Source organism: Vombatus ursinus, unplaced genomic scaffold (assembly GCF_900497805.2).
Source record: "Vombatus ursinus unplaced genomic scaffold, bare-nosed wombat genome assembly UNPS02009770.1, whole genome shotgun sequence".
Taxonomy (NCBI): Eukaryota; Metazoa; Chordata; class Mammalia; order Diprotodontia; family Vombatidae; genus Vombatus; species Vombatus ursinus.
In genome coordinates this window covers 17,029,653-17,054,853 of record NW_020949548.1, presented here as the reverse complement: position 1 = coordinate 17,054,853, position 25,201 = coordinate 17,029,653, and the positions used below count along the sequence as shown (strand labels likewise).

Here is a 25,201-nt window from a genome sequence, read left to right as displayed (position 1 = left end):
AATGAAGGCATTAGACTGGATGACCTCAAAAGTCTTCTTAGCCCTAAACTTGTCATTACCATAGAAATGCCCTCCATGATATAAACCAGCAACTCTACTGTAACTTGTCCTCTTAGAGAATTGTCTGGGGAGCAAGGGATTAAATGATTGGTCTGTAGTCCCACAACAAGTGTGTATCAGAGCACTACTTGAAGCCAGGTCTTTCTTCCAAGTGAATGTAAGCTTCTGGAGGACAGAGATGGTTTTTTTTTTCCTTTGAATCTGTAGTGTTTTTTATAAAGTAATTATTTAATGAATATTTGAACTGAACTGAAGAATTCCTGATCCCAAGGCCAGCTACACTGTATTCTCTACCAGAATATAGCATAATGTAGAAAAAAGAACATTAGTCTTTTTTTTAATTAAATTTATTTTTTGTTACATTTTAAATTGTGAACTCTCTCCCTCTGGAGCTCTCTCCCTGCCCTGCACTAGAGAAGATTGCCATTTGATATGTGTAGATACAGATATGTACATATATACATACACACATACATGTATATGTATATGTGGGTGTAAAGTTGTACTATGCGTACTTTTATTTATCATTTCCTTCTCTGGAGGTGGATAGCATCTTCCTTCATGGGTCCTTTGTAGTTGATTTGAATATTTATAATACTCAGAATAGCTTAGTCATTCACAGTTATTCTTTGAACAATATTACTGTTACTGTATACAAGGTTCTCTTGGTTCTGCTCATTTCAGTCTTCCTTATTTCATGCAAGTCTTTCCACGTTTTTCTAAAACCAACCAGCTCATCATTTGTTACAGCACAGTAGAGCATCAGTCTTTACAGTCGAAATACCTGGGTTTGAATCCTGGCCTAATCACTGATTAGGTGACTGTAGGCTAGTCACTTTCAATGTTTTGAACTTCAGTTTCCTCATCTGTAAAGCGGTAGGGGATGAGTGGAAGCTTGCACTCCCTCCCTCCCATCCGATTTGTAGATCTAATAAAAGTAAAATGAAGCTGAGGTGCTTTGCCAGGGGAGCAGCGGATAATTTTTAGAGAACACCAAATTTACAAAGAGCTTCCCAGATATGATACTATTGGCACCTCAAAACGGACCTTGAAATTAGGTCTGCTTTTTACAGAGAAGGAAAATGAGGTTCAGTGAAGTTAACTTGCCCTGTGAATATAGCCAAGGGAGTTACATTTGATCTGAACCTCTAGTCTTTTCTGGCTCCCACGTACAACGCTTTCCCCACTATAAAACACTGGGCCACCTAAATATAAAATGCTTTTAAGGGTAGACTATTATCAATAAAACCAAGTCTTTGTATGCTTATAAGATACGCAAAAATGATAGCCAACATTTGTAGAGAGCTTTAAGGTTGGCAAAGTGCTTTATAAATAGTATCTCATTTAATCCTCAATAGCAACCCTGTACAAGCAGGTGTGATTATTACCACCATTTTTACAAGTGAGGAAACTGAAGCTAAGAAAGGTTAAGTGACTTAACTGTGATTATTCAAGTACTGTATAAGTGTCTGAGACAGAATTTGAACTCAGATCTTCCTGAATCTAAAATCCAGCACTCTAACTCTTGCACTACCTTGTTTGTAACATGTCAAAGCTTGTTCATGCCCACCATGCTGCCTGTCCAGAGACCTTTGGGTGATCCTCAGAGACTATAAAATCTTACTGCCGTTTTAATTAAAGTAGGACAAAATAAAACAAAACAAAAAAACAAAAACAAAAACTAGACTAAGTATTTTGCCCAAGTGGCCCAAAGAGTCGGTGGGAAAGCCAGGAGAAGATCCCACATTTCTTGATTCATTGACCTTTGTTTTTACCAGAAGATCTTGTTGATGGAGGGATGATATTGACCTATGTCACAGTAGGACCATACAGAGTGAATAATGTTGGGGAATTACTTGAACCTTACCAAGGCAGGAACTGTAAATTATCTGCTTCTAGTATTCACGCAACATTATAGCAAGTATAAAATTTAAATTATTTTTTATATTTATAGTTTAATAATGTTAATGTTATTTCATTATAATTGAACTATCAGAAAGAATGAGACAATTGGAACCCCTGTAAATTCTAGTTTGTTAGCAGTTTTTACAAGTGAGGAAACTGAAGCCCAGGTGCATGCAGTGACTTGCTCATGGTCCTACAAAAAGTAGGTGGCAGAGCTGGTATTCGCATCGCAGTCCTGGTTCCTAATCCAGCACTCTTTTCAATGAGCCACCCAGTCTCATTTTTATGCATATCCACCATGTGTTTAAAAAAAGAAAAAAACTACAACTATCCCATTGCATTGTTCCAGATTTGAAATGGGCAATCTGTGTTTACAAGGAGTATAATGGAAGCATAAATGTTTATGGGATTTTGCCTCAGCCTTGCTCTACCCTTTCCTATGCTGCAGTTTATCAAATGCTCAGCATCATTTGGGGGCATCATCTTTATGTGCTGCAATGAGTAGCTGTGCCACAACCTTGGTGGCTTACATTTAATGATGTTTTTTGAAAGCCAAACCCAATATTTAATCAAAACTTTGCTTTCTTCTTAGTCATTGGTCTTTAAAAAAAGACCAATTTTAATGGATCTACTCTTAGGTTCAGATAATATTAAAATGGAAAAAGAGACTCTGTGTCAGAAATACTTAGGGAATTCTCTGAGTAAAATGGGGGAACCTGGTATTTTATATACTAGCAGGAAAAAAGATGCAGACAGACTTAGCTCAGTTTTAAATTTATAAGCAACCAGATGAGGAAGAATCAGTGTTGCTCATTAGTTACCCTGGGACTGTCTAGTTCATATAGAAATTCGAGGGTTTATAGCTGGTTCATAAATTGTGGTAATTGTTGTCCAATAGCTAATAAGTCTACATTTTAATGAGTCGGCTTCCATAGACTCTCCTCAATATGTGTGATTAGGCAGCCAATCCGGGGCTCCATTAAGGTCCAGAAGCCTAGATTCCAGGAGTATGAAGTCTTGCTGTATTCTGCCCTGTCCAGTTCACATTAAAGGGTGCTCATTTCTGGGGACTAAAGTTCATGAAAGATGTTGATCAACTGGAGAACTTCTAGAGAAGGGCAATCAGAATGGTGAAGGGCCAAAAGGACCAGTTGGGATGTTTGGGTCACAGATTAAAAGAATTGCCAGGGGAATAAGAGAGTCAAGCATTCAAAGGCCTGTCATGTCGAGGAGGCATTAGATTTACTCCATTTGGCCCCAGAGGGAAGAATCAGAAGCAATGGGGAGAAGTTGTAGAAAAGGCAAATTGAGGCTTGATGGAAAGAAAACTTTCCTAATAATCGGGAAATGGCCTACCTTGAGAGATTCTGTCTCCTCAGAGCTCTGCAGAGCAGAGACTAGACAGTCACTTATCCAGTGAGTTCTAGTGAGAATTTTTTTTCCAGTTTTAGGTTAGACTAGAGGTCTAACTGCCAAGGTTCCTTCCAAATCTGAAATCCTGAGCTTCTGTGATCTGGAGAAAAAAAAAGTATGAGTCACTGGGTCATCAGAGTGCATACTCTGCCTCCACCCCTCCCTCTACCCCGAGGCACAGAACTGACTTTAGAATCAACTTATTTTAGCACATGGCCCCACACTGGGCAATTAGGTGACCTAAGAGGAGGACTAGATTCCAAAGCCTGGGGTTGGGTTAAGAAGCAGCAGGTTAATAACACATTTGGTATTTGCAGACCTTTCTAGGCCATCAATGCTAGTATAGTTGGGTTATATCATGTGATGTTCACTATTTAAAACTCTAATCACAAAGTTTAATAAAATTAGAAAGCTGTAATGATTCTTTCAGGTAAAAGATGGCCTGAAGGGTATTCTGCTCCATACCCTCAGATACAGGGTTACTCTCTACTATTTAGGCTTAAGTTCTGTTGTACCTAAGGATTCTACTCTAAGTAAGTTAGTATGAAGCTGGACCACAGGATGACTGGATAGTAATTCTTGTCCCTTTGTCTTACTTTAGCTGAGGAGTGAACTGGACCTCCGGGGAACATTATGGACCAGGCTCATTGCCATATGTTCTCCAGGATTGATCCTGCTGGCTCATTTATAATACCATTGCAATCTACCTATAAAATCAAGGCTAGGGAGGAAGGCTGGCATAATGAGCAGAGCACTGGACCTGGATTCCAAAGATTCCAAGGTCTGAGTTTCTGCTTTGACTTTACCGCTTACTAGCTCTGCAACTGTAAGCAAAAACTTCTCTCTGGGCCTCATTCTCACCATGTGTGAAATGAGGGGGTTAGATTGGCATTACTAAATGAACCTTAAGGTCCCTTCCAACTCTAACATTATGAAATCCCTAATAGCACTGACATTTTATGAATCATTTCCTTTAAACCACCATAATATAGCTTAAACCAAATTTATTTTCCTTGAATTTCTTTAAAGGAAAAAAAAAATCACTTGACACCTTAAAGTCCGCTAAGTAGATGTAGATGGCTTTATTGGACACCAAAAACAAGCAAACAAACAAACTTCATATCTTCTACTATATAGAAGCAAGATGTCCAGAAGAGGGCAACCGGAATGGTGAAGGCCATGGATTCTTGTTCTCTCAAGATCGGCAGAAGGAACTGGGGATATTTAACCTAGCAAAAAGAAAAATGTACTGGGGGAGGGGGGTGTGAGTTCGGTCTTCAAATATTTGAGGGACAATTGTGAAAGAAGGATTTAACTTCACTTTAGGAATAATAAATGGAAGTTTCAGAAAGGCAAATTTAAGCTTCATGGAGAGAAAAAAATTCTCAGCATTTAGAGCTGTCCAAGACTAGAATAAGCTGCCTTGGGAAGTAAGGAGCTCTTGGAGATCTTCCTTGAAACAAGACTGACTGAGGTGGGATGCTATAGCTCTCACTGAAAGTTTCTGGAAACTTAATAAAGAAGCAGAAGGCTTTATGATGATTGTTACCTCATAGGGCCTCAGTTTCCTCATTTATAAAATAGGAATTGGACTCACCCATCTTTGTGGTTCCTTCAGCTTCTGAAGCTACCAACTTGGGATCTATGTTTTAGAACAGATGATAGAATTGTGATTCCAGGGATTGAATATCCAATTTGTAGAAGGAGAGAGATGAAACAGTGAGTGTTGCCTATTGCCTTCATGAGGCGCTATCTGAGAGATGTCATCCTCTTTGATGTGCTGCGGCCTCAGGCTGCATTGAGTCCTCGTCCCCCAGGACAGAACTTCTTTTACACTGGATGGAATTGACCTGTGGAAGAGTTGGAACAGGGGAAGAAAACCGGATGATCTTCACTGGAGAAATGCAGAGACCCTTTAGAGGAGCCTTGCCTCCTGACCTGGCCGCCTTCTAGAGGCAGGCCACCCAGACCACAGGAACTGGAACAAAGAAGGGGCCTATCATTGTTTTCTTTATACTCAGCCATCCCTAGATTTTTGACTCTGACCCTTGCACATGTATTTGTCTAGCCCCTGAGTCATTGCACAGTATTCGCAGTATTGTGAAACTTTCATTTCTTTGGAGACTTGTTATATTAGAAAAATTGTTCCAAAGAAAGCAACAATTATGACATAAGCACATCTGGCTCTTGCAAATTATTCCTTATTAAGCTTTCATTTAATTACATGTGCTGAAAGGTCTGCTTTTGATTACTGTAATTTTTTTTATTTGTCCATCTGAATGATAGTAATGTTGGAAATTACATACAAACCACCTGGTTTTTTTCCCCCTTTTCCTTTCCCCACCCCCACAACTAATAAGGCAAAGTTTTAACTGATTTCCATGTGGTTGAAGAGGCAGGCTCTTCCTTATGTGAGATGGATGGAGCCTTTGCCACTGGTAATTCAAGGTGAGGATTTAGTTGTTCTTAATCAGGAAAGAAGACATTTTAGTGGATTTCCCAAGCAATTATTCAAGTGTTCATTGCTGCCCCAAAGTTCATCTCTTCGCTGCCCATAGTTCTGGGTGATGATGCCTGGATTTGCCTCATGGAACACCATCATTTCAAAAGAATCATAATTGCATGTAACCCAAAGGGCAATGGGAAAAAATAGGAATGGTGGGTGTAGTCAGGTTGCAGTGTATTACCAATGAACATGGTATAAAAATGCATCATCAACACCCATGATGATACAGAAAGAAGTGGGCTTATCCTTTAATATTACTAGTAACAACAGTCATGAGAACTCACATTTTCTGTAGTGTTTTAAGGCTTATGAAAGGTTCTCATCACAATAACACTGAGGTAGATGTTGTAATATTATTATTCCCATTTTACAGATGAGGCTCAGAGAGGTTTAGTAACCTATCTATGGACAGCAAATATATAACCCAAGTATCTATATTCATGGTATCCAAAGAGGAAAGCCCCCATTATAGTGTATTGGATATGGGGGCATTTGTGGAAAGATATAGACAAGAATTGTATAGGGTAATAGGATTTTAGAACTGGAAGGGACTAGATTATTTGGTCTAAATCCCTTTTTACAGGTGGGGAAACTGAGACCCAGAGAGGCTAAACAACTTGCCCAAAGTTACACAAAAGCAGAGCCATAATTTGAACCCAAGTCCTTTGTCTCCTAAATCCAATGGTCTTCCCGCCATACCATCTTGTCTCCTTCCCTGAGAAGGCAAGGTTGTAATTTGCACTGATTTGGGGGAGTGAATGGACTGAGGCACAATATTCATACTCCTGAAATAGCAGATCCATTGAAATTATCATAGTATCCCAGGTAATAAATTGTGTTAGCTATATTTAGCATTATGGGAAAGGGACATACATCTTTTTCAACTTTGACTTCAATAAACATGGCTTTGTTGTAAGGTGTCCAGATTCCAGTACCATGCAGGTCAAGAAGTCTGTCAAAGGAAGACCCAAGGCAGAAAGTACTCTAGAGGGAGAGGTGATTGAGCAAAAAGGCAGTGGGAAAGAGAGGGAACCCCTGATGTTTTCAGCTGATTGCAGGGCTGGGGGGAAGGAAGTAAGGGAATGAATTCCATTGACCATGACATAGGCTGGCTAGATTACCAGATGTCAGCTCCTTTGTCTGAGGGGAACACCTTTCAGTTGGTCCTGTGGCTTGGAAAAAAAAAAAAATCATACCTCAGAGCAGTTATACCAAGTAACACAGGGTCCTTTCCCATTGCTGAGGACCCCTCTTCGGGTGATGTGGATGGGAAGAAATAGGCTTTGACAAGGAAACTGCGTTTCCTTTCAGATATCAGAGGAAATGGGAAGAAAGGGGGTTTGACCATGGCCTACTTAGGAAAGAGACCCTTGAAAACCTAGTAACTCCTTGTGGGTTTTGGGATCCTGGAAGAAGAGTGAATTCTCTGGGATTGATTTTATTTCAATGTTAGTGATAATTTCACCTGCAGAGTTAAGTCTGGCCCAGCCTGTACAGAGCAGGAAAAGTGAGGGATGCTCTCACTGTACATTGAAGTCTTGAGAAAGGTTCAGCCAGGCTTCTCATCAGGGGATTCAGGAAGCTCGCATAGCCAAGCATGTGAGGAAAGATGCCCTTTTCTCAATACACCTAAGAAGAACAAGGTGGTGAAACTCTCAGGAGAAAATTAGTATCTAAGAACCTGGTATCCTGGTAAGTCTTTCCAAACTCCACCTCACCCCCATTGAGGAGAGAAATGTTTGCCTTTCCTGTTTTGCAGCAGCTCTATGCGGCCCAGCTGGCCAGCATGCAGGTGTCACCTGGTGCAAAGATGCCGTCTACTCCGCAGCCACCAACCACAGCAGGGGCGGTCTCACCTACTGGGATGAAAAATGAAAAGAGAGGGACCAGCCCTGTAACTCAAGTTAAGGTACTGCCTCTTGTGGGGGTATAGGGAAAGGGTTTAGAAAATGGCACTGCAAGAAGCCGAGAAGCCTGATTCGTGTTTGGTAGTGAACTGCAGGGAATCCAGCCATGCAAAGAAGCCTGCAATAGACATCCATTGTGGTTAATTTCATGAGCATTGACAAACAGGTGTTTCCCTATTGAAAACAATAGTGCCATATTGTGAGATCTTTACCCACATCTCCATATTCAACTCTGCAAACTTGCTTCTCAGGAGCATCTTTCCCTTTTCCAGAATTTTGGCTTTTATTTTAGAATATTCATGAGTACAAATGGCAGGTTTTTAGTAGGCCCTCAAGACTTTGCTCCACGATTCTCAGACATGTGCCTGTTTCCTGCTCATGGATAAAATCGGAACAGGAGGAGCCCAGGTTCAGCCCATCCATGCTTAGAAAGATGAAGGGAAAAGATTCCAGGCTGTGCTTTCTCAAGTTGTGAATATTTCTCACCACAACCAAGTGTAAATATGGTCCTTGGGGAATGAGGAGGAATGGGTTGTGCCATCAGCCATCTCTTTCCAAACTTTGGAGGACTGCACAGAGCTGCTGGGTGTTCTGATGATCTAGACTGTGGCCAGGTATAATTCCTTGTGAGGAAGCCACACAGGGCTTGGCAGCAGCATAGAAATAACATGGTATGCCCCTCCAACTTCATGGTGCAGCTGGTACCTATAGGTGGTACTGGTTCCTTTTATTATAGTATTTGATTTCTACGTGGTATTTCTAAAGCCAAACAGACCAACAGAAATGCGTGTGCTTGGTAAAATATCCTCTTCTGTGAAGAGACTGTAAAGATCGAACATTTGCTCTTAACATTTGTCAAAAGCACTTGAGTACTCGATATATTCTGCAATTATTCAACCTGGTCTTAGAAGATATTTGATAGGTCTCAAATAAGAATAGGCTTGATGCTAATAAGAGAAACAGGCAGAACTTGATACTGGCAATGGCAGATTTGATGAAACAATCTGACTTTGCAAAATTGCCAGTGAACTTTTGAGGTCACATAAAAGTTCTTAAAAAAACAACAACAACCACCCTCAGAAATTAAAGGCCAAGAAAGCAAAGACTGTGCTGAGAGTATCATGAAGAATTAGCATATTTTTGATGAAATGAAATTTTCATAGAATACATATAATTAGAGAGAAAGCATGATATAATGCATAAAGGGCTAGCCTTGGAATCAGGAAGACCTGTGTTCAAATCTTACCTGACACATACTAATTGTGTGATCATGGACAAGTCATTTAATGCATTAGTTCTCCAGGCAAATCTCTAAGATTGTGTTTTGCATATGAGTCGAAAATCTGCACCGGTGAAGAAACTTTCCACACCAGGAGTTCCCTTTGATGATGAAAAAACAGGTCCAGATGTCTTTTGCCCCACCCCATCAAGACTTCAAACCCAATCCATATAATTAGAATCTTTTGAGAAAAAAAAAGTAGTCCACAGCTTTTGCCCCATTGTTCCAAATACTGGAATTTGATGACCAGGAGCTCTGAAAATAAGCCCGTGGCCAGTTCCCATTTCATAAGACAGCTCTGACTATGGGTCATCCCCATCTCATTTATTCACATCCTTTGTATTCACATTGGCAAAGGAGAGGCAGAATTCTCCACTGCGAAGCTAGGCCACTTTGTTTAACTGTAGTTGCCATAGTGTGAGAGATATCAAACACCAGTGACTTGGTATATTGAATATTGAGTACTTTAATGCGCAAAAGTCATTTCACAAGTGAACCAGCCAAATGGATCTGTCCCAAACCAAACCTTTACTGGATGAGTAAAATTTTCCCTGGTTATATTTAAGCATATATCTGCTGGAATGGAAGCCAGTACCATTCCAACTTTGTTGGCCAGCTGAATTCTATTACAGAGTTGACCACATGCAAATTCTTGGGGGTTTCCCTACATAATTTAACTCAACTATATTTTATTCTACTAAAAAGGAAGCCTTCTCCTTTATATTTATTCCATTTACATGTAGCATCATAGGGGCAAAAAAAAATAGATAAAAGACTCAAAGTAAAAGTTGTTGGGGGAGGGGAGAGGGCTACTTATTCCTGAAAAGAATATTGTCCTTCTTTGTCCTTGAGAATTGTGAGACTGCAACGTCATGTGCTGTGTCTGTCTAACTGAGTTGGCATCAGGGTGGATTTATCTCCACACACTTTGGGATGGATCTTCATTTAAAATTCCAGAATCAATGTCCCAAGGGCCACTTTACTTTGTGACTGATGCCACAAAACAGTTTGCCAAAGGTTTCAATTCAATCCATGTTCAATACAACCAGCAATGAAAAAGTGACTACTAGGTGCCAGATACTGGGTGTGCAAAGACTTAAAATAAGACAGCCGCAGATGACATTCTATTGAAAACCATGAGGAGAGCCTCCCAAATGTCTCAGGAATACACTTTCCCTGCTTTTACATGAAATATTTTGAAAGCTGGATTAGCATAGGGAGGGTAGTTGAAACACAATTGCATGGGATGATGCTAAGTAAAGGTAAGATGGATGCCATAAATATTGTTCTTTGGTGAGGGTGGGAAGAAATACAAATTTTTTTTCCTTCAGATGGGGACTCTGAATGATGGACTTGGACTTAGGAAGATGCAGTTCAATCTTGCCTCAGACACTTATTAGCTATCTGACCTTGGGAAAGTCACTTCAGTGTTATTTGCCTCAGTTTCCTTATTTGTAAACTGAGAATAATAATAACAGCTTCTTTTCAGGGTTGTAAGGATCAAATGAGACGAAATATAAAGCACTTTATAAATCTTAAACATTTTGCATTACTACTACTACTTCTACCACCACCACCACCACCACCACTACCACTACTACTTCTACTACTACTACTACTACTATTCCTGCTGCTGCTGCTATTACTACTACTACTACTATTATCACCACTACTATTACTAATATTACCACCTTTCCAAAATTCCTTTGACTTAAAAGTGATGGGGAAGAAATCTTAATTTAGTAAATGATTATATTTAAAAATATGCCCTCAAGCTTTTCAACAAAATTCGATTTGTTTCAACAACAACTCTAAGCCTCTCTACAGATGATGGTGAACTCTGAGAAATCAGGGTATTCAGATAGTTTGATGCCTTAGTTTTAATTACTACCAGAGCGAGGATCACTGTGAGCCAGGCTGACCAGTGCTTCTTCCTCTAGAGGAGAGCTAACTCAGTGCAGTTTTCATGCCCAAGAATCTGCCTTCTTTCCTCTTTGGGTTCTCTTTGCTCTATCTTTGCTCATTCCCTTGTGCATTGTTTGATCTGGAAGGGCCCTTTGGATGGTTCTAACACCCTCATTTTAAAGATGAGGAAACTGAGGTCTAGAGAGGGAAAGTGACAGTTGGCTAGTGAGGGGCAGGGCTAGGCCTACTTTTTACATGGTTTAGGGCACAGGGGGGGAGGTAATTCTCTGTCCCCAGTCCTGCTGTGTGCTCTGAACAATGACGGTGAAAGCCTTTAACTATAGATAGCTCTCTCTCAGACCCCAGGGGCCCTAGCAGCATGGGACTCATTATTTCCCAGGGACTTTTCTTTTAACATATAACAAAGCAATTCTTAGTTCTGAACATTTAAGTGAAAGTCTATATAATGTGTGTAGACTCTTTTCCTCTCCCATTCCACCCCTCCCACCTCTCACCCATTAGAGTACTTTTGTATTGGACGTTCTCCAGCTGAAGAAGTAGGCTGAAAGACAGGCTCTCAAGGCCTAGCTGAAATAGAATTAAAAGTGAGAAATTTGTCCCGTGTTCAGTGCGGAAGGGACACTGTCTCAAAATAAACATTCCATTAAAAATCAGCAGTGCAGAATGTAAAGTGAGAGAAAGACACTGTTTTCAGCATGTAAAATAAATTGCATATAGCATGGCATGTAAAATGTAATTACAATGCTTGCTTGCTCTTTTCAAAAATTAATTTTAAACATGGGGAGAGTCCAGGATATAGACCATGAAGAGTGCACACACCCAGAAAGCCACATGGGAGACACAGCCAAGCTGCAGTGTCCTGGGCAGGGGCCCAGGAGGCAGGAGTGGGGTGGGGGGTGGGCGGTGAGGAGCTTGCCATGTTTCCATTTTAAAAAGGCTCGCAATTGTTTAATCTAAAATTGTGATTTGGAAAAAAAATTAGCCACAGAGCCTATTCACAGTCAGTCCCAGGATCTTTACAGGGAGAACATGCACAGAAGCACGGAGGAGCTCCTAGAAATTTTAAATAATTCTTTGTAAATGCCCTAGGTTAATTTGGATCTCTGAAAACACATTAGGAAATTAAGCTGTAATGTGAGCTAATTCAAATTTTAATTTGGCAAAAAGAATGATCCAACTACATAGTTAATGTAAATAGAAGCATAACACAGAGAAATTAATGAGGTTTCCTTTCGATGAATCTTCGAGGAAGTAGATAATTAGCTTCTTTTGTTATTATTGGAGGAGAACGTGGCATTGTCTCCGAGGTGTAAAATAACTGTGGCTTACTAAGTGATAATGTGTTTCATTTGTCTTGCTTTTTTTTTTCTTTTTAATAATTATTTATGTTAAACTCTCGTAGGATGAAGCCGCACAGCCCCTGAATCTCTCCGCCCGACCCAAGACAGCCGAGCCGGCAAAGTCCCCAACATCTCCCACGCAGAGCCTCTTCCCAGCCAGCAAAACCAGTCCGGTAAACCTGCCAAACAAGAGTGGCATTCCCAGCCCCATCAGAGGAAGCCTGGGAAGAGGATCCTCTTTAGGTAAACGTAAGCTTGAGCCCAGGGCAAGAACAATGGCTCTGCCTCCCGAGAGCCTGGTGCTCCTATCCCAGCGACCTCAGACGAGTCATTTTGCATTCGTTTCCTCCCCTTTCAAATGAGGGCCTTGGATTAGATGAACTAGGGTTGGTTGCCTTCCAGTGCTAAGTCCCAAGGTCCTCCAAGGTTGGATGGGAAGAGGGCTAGTGCCTGGGTTCGAATCCTGGCCCCACGACTTACCACCTGGGTGATCTTGGGCATGTCTCTGCTGCTCTGAAAAATGAAGGGCTTGGATGACGTGCTCACAATCTGTGGATTTGTAAGGAAGGAATGTAAGAAATGAAAGAAAGCAAACTTTAGGTTCAAATTTCAGGTCTTTCATGATAACACCTGTGTGCCTTTGGGCAACTCATTTTGTCTCCCTAAATTCCCTCACTTATCAAATGAGAGACTGAGCTCAATCATATGCAAAGTCTCTTCCATCCCGAAATCCTTTGTAAAAGGCTGCACTGTGGGCTACCTCCCTCTAATCCCCCGCCATGACCTGAGGGGAGGTGGAGACAGAGTCCAGATATCCCCTAGACCAGCTCATTTGTTCCACCGGGAAAGCAAGGTGGGCATTTTCAGTATCTGAGTCAGGACGCCAGCACATTAGGCTCATCTGATTAAAAGGTTTGGTTTGAGAGAACAGGGGCAAGGATAAAACGTTATTTTAATGTGAACATAGTCAACATGCAAATGTCCTGGGGAACATTTCACCTGTAATTTTATGTGTGTAGTAGATGGAGGATTAATCCACAATAATGGTGTGCGGATGTACATGGGTAGGAATGGGTAGGGGAAAAAAAAAAAAAGAAAGAGGAACGGGTCTCAGTGTGTCCCAGTGGGAAGAAAACTAGATTTGGAGACAGATACACTGGGTTTGAGCCCCAGTCTGGTCACTCATTGTGTGAACTTGAGTAGATCACTTCCCTTCTTGGACCTCAGTTTCTGTATTAAATGAGAGATTTAGACCAGATTATTAAATTTAATTAAATTCAGTGCCTACTATAAGGTTAAGAGGCATCATGGAGTAGCTAGGGAGGCTGCTTTGGAGTCAGGAAGACCTGACTGTTTTACACACACACATACACACACACACATACACACACACACACACCCCAATAGCTGTATGACTGGTCAAGTCATTTAACTTTTCAATGCCCCTAAACAGGCCTTCTTAACGTGTGTGTGTGTGTGAGAGAGAGATAGAGAGAAAGAGCGAGAGAGAGAGAGAGAGAAAGAGAGAAAGAAAGAGTGAGAGAGAGATGGAGACAGACAGACAGAGACAGAGATAGACAGACTCCTTTGGGAGTCCAGTGAAGCCTGTGGATTTCTTCTCAATAATATTTGTTAACTACATTCATCATTGAAGGAAGTACTATATTTTGGTTGGAGGTTAATGAAAATAATGATGTGTATATTTTTTCTATCCAAGTTCACAAACCCCTTGAAACTTATATGTGGATCCCCCAGGTTAAGAATCCCTGCGCTAAAATAAAACTACAGAACAATTGCTGATCTGCATTTTGTTAGATGAAGTTTTCTCACTGAGTGTTCCCTATACCAACAAAATCACGGATCCAGTTTAAAAAAAAAGTATCAGAAACTGTACTAATCACTTGGGGATAAAAAGATAAGTCTCTTGTCCTTCTAAAATTTATATTTATTTGTATCTATTTATTTGCTAAATGATTAAGTTGATTTTTTTAATTACTCAGAGTTAGGTTGAGAATAACATGGGAATTCTTAACCCCCCCCACATGGATGTGTGCATGTACACATGTGTGCATACCAGCATGTGCCCCTACCCTCCAGCCCCTCCTGCCCAGTGTGTTCTTGTGTGCGTTGCCAGCTGGTTTTTCCCAGCTGGCTGGCTGGTGTGGTGACATTAAGTTTGAACATGCTTGCGTCTGTCTGTCTGCTGGAGAGTGCTTGAGCTTGGCTGTAGACAGGTGGATCAAGTTAAAACTTTACCACAGCCGCCTAAACTTACTAGGCAGTGAATAATTGCTATCTTTTGGTCTAAAACTGGAAAATCTTATCCAAAGTACTCATCTTGCCTACAATAAAAATGCAACTCATGGAGGAAAATTAGTTTGTTTGATATAGATACTTCTCCTCTCTCTCTCGAGATCGTTTTTTCCTCTCTGTGTTCCATGGATGGCAAGGAGAGTCAATACTGAGCCTCCCTCCCTTCCCAGCTTTGTCCTTCTGTTAACGCTGTGCCCACGCAGGAAGCCCTGCCGCTGTTCCAACGGGGGCTGAGAGCAGCAAGTGCTGGGGTTGGGGGGGGCAGGCAGGGACTGGCATTCTCTTTGTAAATAACTTAGGCAGCACAGTCTGCAGAATGCCTCATTAGCTAGCTAGCTGCAGCAGTTTGGAGACTGATCCTGGCTTCAGTAGGGAGTACGATGGATCACCTCCCTCCCATCCTTTCCTACACTGGTTGGACTGATTGACTCTCTCTCTCTCTCTCTCTCTCTCTCTCTCTCTCTCTCTCTCTCTCTCTCTCAGTCTCTTGGTCTCTTTCTGTGTTTGTCTGTCTGTCTCTGTCTCTCCCGCTCCCTCTTCCTTTTCCTCTCCCTCTCTTTTTCTCTTTACCTCTTCACTTGTTTACTCATGAACACATCCTTGATGCTTTCCTATGGGATACTGAAGACCGTTCTCCTACAGCACACCCACACCTTCCTATCAAAATGTAGAACTAATCATCTTCAGAGGTAGAGAGAAGTAAGGTTGGCCACTGGGTATGTGCCTTAGTGCCAAACTGGCACTGTAAAAGCTAAGTGGGCCAAGAGTGCTAGGAACTCCCCAAGTGGATAATAATAATAATAATAATAATCTTAGCACTAAAGATGCCACATGGTATAGTGAGTTTGTGCTTATAGGATTGGACTTAGAGTCAGGAACACTCAGGTTAGATTCTTTCCTCAGACATTTGCTAGCTGTCTGACCCCGGGTAAGTCATAACCTCCCTGAAATAATTTCCTCATTTGTAAAATGGGAGTGAGGGCAGCTAAGTGGGGCCATAGTGCTCAGAGTGCCAGGCCTAGAGCCAGAAAGACTCATCTTGAGTTCAAATCTGGCCTCAGGCGCTTATAACTGTGTGACCCTGGGCAAGTCACTTAATCCTGCTTGCCTCAGTTTCTTCATCTGCAAAATGAGCTAGAGAAAGAAATGGCAAACCACTCCAGTATCTTTGCCAAGAAAACTCCAAATAAGGTCATGAAGAGTTGTATAGGATTGAACAACAACAAAAATAGGAGTTATAATGGCACCCACCTTGTAGGTTGTCATGAAGATCAAATGAGACAGCATATGTACAGCACTTTGCACACTCTGAAGGATAAAGATCCATGTCAACTCTGATTATTATAACTATTCATTTAAATAGCTCACAGTGAGGTGGCATTTGATGTTTCTACAACTCTTTACAAACATTAGCTGGAGTAGGTGGTTGGTACGAAACACCAATACTCAAAAATTCTTTGTGATAGATGACATTGATATGGGCCCAGCCTCCAACTATAAGGAGGCTCCTGGAGGCACTTTGTGTGCCCATTTTACAGATTCAGAAACAGAAGGTCAAGAGAAGTAAAGCTTTCAGCTGGGAGCTTGTTTAAGGATAAGGCTACCTCTGTCCCTGCCTACTTGCCAACTAGCAACGGAAGCAGATTCGCTTCAATTTGAGCGGGTTTGCAGAAAGGATGCCGCTCCTCTTGCTGGGTGTTTGCATCAACCCCACCCCCCCAATCATTGAGAGGTTGCAGAATGTGGGGGGGAGGGGGGGAACAGAGAGCCACTTGCTTGTCCCCGCCGCTGACCCTATCCACACCATCTCGGATTTGGCAGGATATTGGGCCGGTGACGGTGTTGGCCGTGTCCTCGCCACGGCCCAAGCTTCCTAACAAGGGCATGCTGTATTTGCAGATATCCTGTCCAGTCTCAACTCGCCTGCCCTGTTTGGGGACCAGGACACGGTGATGAAAGCCATCCAGGAGGCCCGGAAGATGAGAGAGCAGATCCAGCGGGAGCAGCAGCAGCCGCACGGCATCGAGGGCAAGCTGGCCTCCATGAACAACACTGGCCTGAACAACTGCAGGAGTGAAAAGGTAAGAAGGAAAGGGGAGAAGCGCGATCACCCCTGCTTCGGTCCGGGCTCCCGGGCTCCCGGGCAGCGCCATGAAGGCGACCTCTGGCCACAGGGTGCCCACACCTGCGTCCTCGCGCCAGGCGAAGATTTGCTCTCCCCCGGCTTCATGAGCCGCTCCCACCGGGCGCACCTCACTCATTTTGCGATCGCTGATGTGGGTTTGCAGCGTTGTGGCCTCAAGCCCGAAAGTTCCAACAGAACCTGGAAAAAAACCACCCCCCCCCCAGCAAAAAAGAAAAAACCAGCCCCACGCATTTTTTCCACAGGCAGCGCCCGCTGGAGCTTGTACACGTACGCTAACAGGCTCACTGCACGAGTCTACGCCTGGGTGTGATGGCCTCCCCTTCCCCCTCCTACATGGACTCTCTTAAATTAGTGTATCTAGGGATGCGGTGGCCCAGAGATCCAGGCTGCAGGCACAGCGTGTCTGCGCTCACTTTCCCGGAAACTGGTGAATTTTCAAGACCACAGCGGACACTTTGTATCTGTAGGTTTCTGGGACAGGACTTTTCTTGCGCCTAATTGGCCAAGGATAGAGGGAAGAGAAGGAGGCCCCCAAGACGAGTGTCCCCCAGCTTTCTAGCCTCCCTGTCACTGGCTGCCTGAGCTGTCAATTCATATCAGGTCAGCCAGAGTGTAGCAATTAAAAACGATGGGTGGCTGACAGATCAGCCAGTCAGTGGCATTGATGGAAAGACAGAAGGAGGGAGGGAGGAAGGGCAAATAGTTGTCGCCCCCCGCCCCCCTCGTACTTCTTCTCCTCTCCCCCCCTCCCCTCAACATCTGTGTGTACTCTGTCCTACTACCAGGGTTACATCAGCAGACGATTTCTTTTGACAGGCCTGGGGAGATGTGAGAGGGTAAAAAGCAGATACTCTTATCTACTCACTGGTATTAGCCACTGACCTCTCAGCGTTAATTCAATTCAACGACAACAACAAAATGATCAAAACTTAATGTGTGCTGGGGATACAAAGACAAACAATCTTTGCCCTCAAGAAACTTACATTCAACTAGGGGGATGTTAGATATTTTGCTGTGAGTGGGTTTTGATGGGGTAACAAAAGGAAGAGGGAGAAAAGTACGAGGATCATGCCTGTCCGGCTTGGAGGTGCTGGAGGGACCAGGGGAAGAGGTCATAGCACCAAGTCATGGAACTGGTATGGAAAGAGAAGACTTGGGAAAGCATACACTCCCATTTGGTTTCCCAGGGTTTCCCAGCTCTGGAAAGAGTTGGAAGGGAAAGTTAGTGGTGGCCTCAACTTAGCTCTATTAACCTATTCTTAAAAAATCCTCTTACCTGCTGGAGTAATGAGGACTGAGCTGTCCAGTATGCCCTAGCTCTCCATAGGTAGGTTGCTAAATCGACAGTTTGCAAAGTGCTTTTTTCACAGTTCTGTTAGATGAGTAGAACAAAAACCACCATGCCCATTTGACACGTAAGGAACTCAGAGAGATGAAGTTAACTATAGTCACATATTGAAGAACCGTCTGTTACAGATTTTGAACCAAGGTCTTCCAACACCACGCTTTCTTCTTCACACATCCCCATGTTCTTACTCTACAGAAAGTCTTATTTGATTCAGATGACCAAAATTATCATTGCATAGTCTAAAGGGATGCTGCCTTGGGCATTTTTTTTGGCGGGAGGGAAATACATATACTGGCTTTATTTATGTTCTTTAAAGTGGAATATGTGTAGATGATGATTTGATTTGGAGAAAAACTGAAGGAAATTCAGTGTCATGATCAGAATTTAGTTTTCAAGCATGGCACACACTGTGCCAAGTTGAATCTGTGGCTTCGACCCCATGTAGTCAGGTAAATCTCTGTCCTCAGGAGTGAATTGGTGTTAGGCTGGAACTCCCTTCAAGTTCGTGATTCACCCCTTGGTCAGACACCACAACCCTATGATTCTAAAGGCTTGTGCACGGTTGGAATGGAATAGAAGCAGCAGCATAGGCAGGATCCAATTTGAATACTATAAGCTAATTCCAAGTTTCTTTTCATATGAATTTTGCCTCATTCATCTAAGAGAACAGGCGTTCTTAAGCCAGGGTCCACCAGTGCCCTTGGGGATATGTGGATAGATTTCAGGGGTTTCATGAACTTGGATGGAAAAAAAGAAAACTAATTTAAGTTTTCACTAAAATTTATGCTATTTCCTTCGATTATTTTAAAAAATGTTATTTTGAGAAGGTGTCCGTGAGGCTTCACCAGACTGCCTAAGGGGGTCCATGACCCCATATCTAGACTACATATAGACTATAAGAACATGAGATTCTGTAATTCTAAAGATTTTATTTTGGAAAGAATAGATAGAGACAGAAGAGAGTGGTAGGCAAGGGATGATATTCTGCCTTTCCCACTCCCAATTATATCTTTAAAACACACTTAAACCTGACATTTTGATGTGATATATACATAAAACCCAATTTTGTCCTAAATGTGATAAATCTATACATATGCATTTATTGCATATCAATGTAATGCATGTATATGCATCTATAATATGCTTGCAAGCATATATGTGTCTACAAATATATTTACCCCTGGAGATGTTACAGTCTGTTGGACAAATACATATTTTGGCACTTTAAAATGAAAGATTTTGGGCCTGCTAGGCGTTCTGGTTGGCTGTGTCCCTGGGTATTTAGGGATTGTAGCTTGTAGGCACAATAGTCTGTAACGGCACCTTGGGAGGAGTTCTGCTCCATGGTTGCATGGTGGCGTGTGCCCACGGGTTGGGAAAGGCCTGCCAGCACAAAGTACTTTTGGAAAAAGTGACTGGTCAGGTCTTCTTTGCTGTCTCAACCAACAAAATTCCACCATTTCAAGCCCAGTTCCAACTCCTCAGAGCAGTTAGACCCCACTCAAAGCCAAACTGCTCCCCAAATTTTTCTGTTTTGACACGTAATCCACAGAGTGTTTTATGTATGACAATTCAAGATTGAGTTTTCAGTTTCTTGCTTCTGAATCTTCTGCAGAGACAGAACTAGGACCCACCATTTGGAGCGAGATGAGAAGCTGGGCCTTGGTGGCGAAAGAGCAGGGATTATTGGCAGGGTCACTTTGGCTTTTGCAATTTGCAAACATGGTGCCTGAGCGTACCCCTAACGCTCGGATGGACAAGTTCTCTGCGTGTACGTGATGACAGGGTGTCTTCTGATGATAGTTGTTGTCATGATCTGATTCAGGTGTTCGCCTGTGACTAGCTTAGCTGAATGAATGTGATCTGAGACTCCAGGACTCACTGTTCAGGGGTGCAGGGAGAAGGCGGAGGTCCCTTGTCTCACCACACCGTAGGTTCACCAACTTGTACTAGAGGACTGTATTGACGTTGCATCTTTGCCGCCTCCCAAAGATGCTTAGAGGGATTAGAGTCAAACAGCTGCAGGGTGGGAGGGGATTGGAGAAGTCATATAGTGCAATTTCATTTTTTTGTTGTTGTTGTTCAGTCGTGTCCAACTCTTCGTTGACCCCATTTGGGTTTTTCTTCGCAGAGATACTAGAGCGGTTTGCCATTTCCTTCTCCAGCTCATTTTATAGATGAGGAAACTGAGGCAGACAGGGTGAAGTGACTTGCCCAGGGTCACACAGCTAGTGTCTGTGGTCACATGTGAACTCAGGAAGATGTCTTCCAGACTCCAGGCCCAGCACTCTATGCACTATGGCGCCACCTAGCTGCCTCACTCCATTTTTACAGATACAGAAATTGAGCCTAATTTGCCCCAAGTAACATGGGTACTTTTCCTCTTTGACCCTCAGTTTTCTTATCTGTGAAATGGGAATATAACATTTGTGCTATCTACCAGAAGTCAGGAAATCTTGGTTCAGATTTGATCTTGGACACTTACTAGTTATGTGGCCCTGGGCAAATGACTTAACCGCTGTTTGCCTCAGTTTTCTCAACTGTAAAATAGGGATAATAATAGCACCTACCTCCCAGGGTTGTTGTGAATGTAAGATGTGGTAATAATTGTAAAATATTTAACACAGTGCCTGACATATGTTAACTTGTATACATGGTAGCTATTTTTTATATTTTTTATGGAAATGTTAGATGGTATTGTTATGTCATTGTTCTATCAGCTTTCTCGTCTATTTTGAAGGCATTCTGTTTGAAATGGTCCTAACATGAGGCCCTATGCTGCTAGATTTGTAACGTGCTTTGCATTTCATCTTATTTGATCCTTATGACAACCCTAAAAAGAAGCTGTCACTGTTATTGTCAGTTTACAAATGAGGAAACTGAGGCAAACATCAATGAAGTGATTTCCCCAAGGTCATACAGCTAATAAGTGTCTGAGGCAGGGTTGAACTGTATCTTTCTAAGTCCAAGTCCATGATTCACAGTCCCCATATAAGGAAAAAATGTTTGTATTTCTTTTATATCAAACATTCTACTGCTTCTGTGATTCTGTTCCCATGATTCACTCTTTTGAGCCTCAGTTTCTTCATCATTTATGAGGGAGGCTGGACTAGCTGGACCTTGGTTCTCTCCCAGCATTAAATCCTATAATTGAAAAGACAGAATTAATCAGCTGGGATTTTTTTTAATGCCTGCTTTCCTATATGAAGAATGACAAGGAAAACAGCTAGCTAGTATTTCTTTAAGACTTCCTTCACAACCACTTTGGAAGGTGCTATTGGGCAAATATTATTTCTCTCCTTTTTATAGATGAGGGAAATAGAGGCACAGTGGAGATGAAGTTACTTGCCTAGAATCACACATGTAGTAAAAAACGGGATTTGAACCCAGGACCCCTGACTCCAAACCCAGTGTTCTTTCTCCTTTGTGGTGCTGTATAGACTCACCCTGGCAAAGGGATAGTTTGTCGTCCTTATGTGGAGTTTAAAAGAGAAAAAATAGCTGAACCCTGAAGTTCCGTAGCCTAGGCCTGCCAATTCCAGAAGGAACCATTTATTTTCTGAAAATGCAGAAATCTCTGCTTCTCTCGGGTCTGTCCTCCTCACCCACTGGGCTCGCTCAGACTCTCAGCTGATGTAACACTGCCCCCTTTGATTAGAAGTGGAAAACAAACTGGACACCAAGCCAGCCCTCAGCATGGCACTGTTGTGGTTTCCTTGCAGCTCCACAATTGATTCAAATACTCATTGTTGCATGCCAGGATAAGTTTAGGCGTGAGATCAATGGAGCCACCCAACAGTGAGGAAAAGGAGGGTGGTGAAGGCATTGTTCATGAGGGCGTGTTTGGAATGAACTCTGCGCCCAGCAGCCAGGCCGGGGAGGGTGGTGCCGTGTGTTGCTCACAGGTGAACAGAGTTTGGTGACTCAGGATTAGCACTTTGGTGTACAATTGATCCATGTGTTTAGTGGCTGCACATTTGTTACTCAGCTCTGATGTGAGTGAAGTGTCTGATGTGACAACAGCCCATGGAGCGCCCGAGGCAGAGTTGAATGTGTTGTTCTGTGTGACAGCATTATCCCTGTATGTGCACTTAGTGCATGGGAGGAGACACACACATACACACACACACACACACACACACACATACACGCTGCCATCATCCCAGGCTTCATTTATTTGATACAACCAAAAGTTTGTCACATAGAAATTCATACCTGAGTATCTTCCAGGCAGGAAAAAAAAAATTCTAGGGACAGTATGGTACACTTCCCTGAGCTTGGGAAGTGTGGCTTCTGCATCTGCTTCTGCCACTTTCCACCCGTGGCACATTGGGTTAGATTCTTTACATTCTCAAGCCTCAGTTTCATTACCTATAAAATGGGGGCAATACTACTTCTCCTCCCCGTTTCACATGAGAACAAATGAGCTCATGAGTCTAGAGGGTTTCAAAACTGTAAAGTGCTATAGATAAGTAACTTCTTATTATTTTTGATGACTGGATTCTGGCCAAGATGCTAGGATGTGAACACCTTGGGTACTTTATACAATGGCAGCAGGGGAAAGAGAGGGGGAGGATGGTGGTAGATTCTAATTGCATCTTCATGAATCTCCTATTAAAAAGTTGTACAGTCATTGAAGCATAGAATCGTGGGGGTGGATGGGCCCTCGGACACCTCTAGAACCAGAGACTTTAGAGTCGTAGATTGTCTAAACAGATGAGACAAACTAAGGCTCAGAGATATACCACCAACTGCCCAAAGTCTCCTAAGAGTAAGTAGCAGAACTGAGATGCAAACCCAGATTTTCTGACTCTGACTGTTTATTTTCTGAGAATGCAGAATTCTCTGCTTTCTGCTTTACAGAAATCTCTCTTTATACTCTGCTGCCCTGACTCCATACCTGAGCAGGAACCCTTCGGTTGTTGTTGTTTTTCAAAGCCACCCACTCTTTATCAAAAGCTATGGATCTAATTCAACTTAAATTGCAGAGCTATAAATCACAGTTTTAACGGAGTGAGTGGGAAACAATCGAGGGGAAAAAAGTCACTCAGTTATTAACAGCAGCAGCTGACATTTCTGTAGTGCTTTAAAGTTTCTGAAGCGTTTGCCACACTTTATCTTATTTGAGCTTCAGGACAGCTTTGCGAGGGAGGTGCCACAAGGATAGTGTTGCCCATTTTACACATAAGGAAACTGAGGCTCAGAGAGGTCCCATGATCACCCAGCTAGTATGTGTCAGAGGTTAGATTCAAAGGCTTAGTTCAGGAGCATCTTTGTACCACACTCTACGTGTGTCTGTGTGTATGATGCACATTTCTTCAACCTGGGATGCACATTCCTGAATCTCTGTGAGGATGCACGGAGGCATAGATCCATCTGAAGACAGCAGTAGCCAGCATGTGCATCTGAACCCATTATATCCCAGTCAGTATTCAAAGTCACAGGACTGGCTATAGAGGAGGCAAATAGCTGTGGCAAGCTATTCCAATGTTCCTTTGATTTCGGTTGTCACAGCTCATCTAGGAGTTGCTTAGCTACAAGGCTAAGACCTAATTCAAAACAAAAAAATAAAACAACAACAGGAGTGATAAACTTGTTTGGCTTCTTCTGTCTCTGTGCCTGTAGCAGGAGAATACAATGTCTATCAGTCCAACTGACTGCCTGAAGGAGCCTCCTTGAAAGTAGGAGTTACAGATTATTACTTTATTAAAATCTCTCTCTAGAGTCCCTCTTATGTACATGAAAAGACAGATGATTTCTCCAAAGGGGCAGAGTCCAAGAAGTGGGTCTTCTGCTGCACAAGGTGGAAAACCAACACTTGCAATAAATAGTTCTGCATAAATTTCCCCAAAGGGTGAATGAGCAGAGTTGCCTTTTAAAAAGTGAGACGTAACAAATATGAGTATTTCACGGAGTCAGCTCATTACCATATGGCAAGTCCTTTCAGATGTTTTCAGTAGAGCTGATGGTCTGACCCGTCCTCGTGTCCGGCATATTTTAACTGTATTCATGTTAACTTTTAATACAGGTTGGAGTGAGGGAATGAAGACCTGTAGAAATGGTTGACCTTTCTAATGCATTATAATCACAGAGAACAACATAGAAAAGTATATTATAGCACCTTTGCTCATAATAATATCACCAGAGAGATGGAAGACATTTCAGACATCATTTCTCTCATTCAAACTCTCCATTTTACAATTTAGGAAACTCTGGCCCAACTAAGCACCTCAAGTGTCTTAGTCACCTTCTTACAGTGAGGCCCTTGTGGGGACCAGACACTAACTCTTCTGCCTCCCGGTCCATTGTTCTTTAGTCCACTACCTCTCTGCCTAATTCTTACCATTATGCCTTACCGTTTCTGAAACAGACAGCGTGGCGTGTTGGATAGAGAAATGCTAAAGGCTGGGAAGACCTGGGTTTAATTCCCTCCTCTGACACATACTGGCTGTGTGACCCTTGATAAGCCATTACGTCTCTCCATACTCTACCAGACAACTCTGTAAGACTATGCATAGCAGAGATTGTGTCAGTCTATTTTGCTGGAAGCATCCTCGCCAGGCAGTTCCTAGCAAAATCACCTAGGTCCAGTCTCTGTCACTGTTACTGAAGCAATATTCTTCCTTCTTTATCATCAGGGTCACATTTATACCGGAAGACTCAGTAGCTCCCGTTTATGTAGCACTTAACTCACGGCAGTCTTGTAAAGTACACAGTGCATGTATTATTATCCCCATTATACAGATGAAGAAACTGAGACTCATAGTGGTTAAGTGACTTTCTGGCAAGGTGGATGGGGAGTTTGTCACATAGTTAATGATGTTAGAGTTGAGACTTGAAGCTAGCTCTTGTGACTAAAAGTCTAATACTTAGAATTATAGAGTGTTATAATTGAATGTTACCTTAGAAATCATCTAATATGACTTCCTTATTTTAAAAAAATGAAAGGACCTGAGACCCACTTAGGTTAACTGACATGCCTAAAGTTATTATTATTATCAACATCAGCAATAATTATATATCAATATGTATAATATATAAAACATATATAAAACCTT

At 42.3% G+C, this 25,201-nt stretch overlaps 1 protein-coding gene across 1 annotated transcript in view; it reads left to right on the top strand.

The window, feature by feature from the left end:
* SOX6 (SRY-box 6) overlaps positions 1 to 25,201 on the top strand; it is a 364,739-nt gene that overhangs the window by 271,341 nt on the left and 68,197 nt on the right. Inside the window, exons 10-12 of the mRNA XM_027852618.1 lie at positions 7,644 to 7,793; positions 12,399 to 12,579; positions 16,549 to 16,730. Of these exons, the coding sequence (XP_027708419.1) occupies positions 7,644 to 7,793; positions 12,399 to 12,579; positions 16,549 to 16,730 (513 nt within the window). The remainder of the gene's footprint in view (positions 1 to 7,643; positions 7,794 to 12,398; positions 12,580 to 16,548; positions 16,731 to 25,201) is intronic.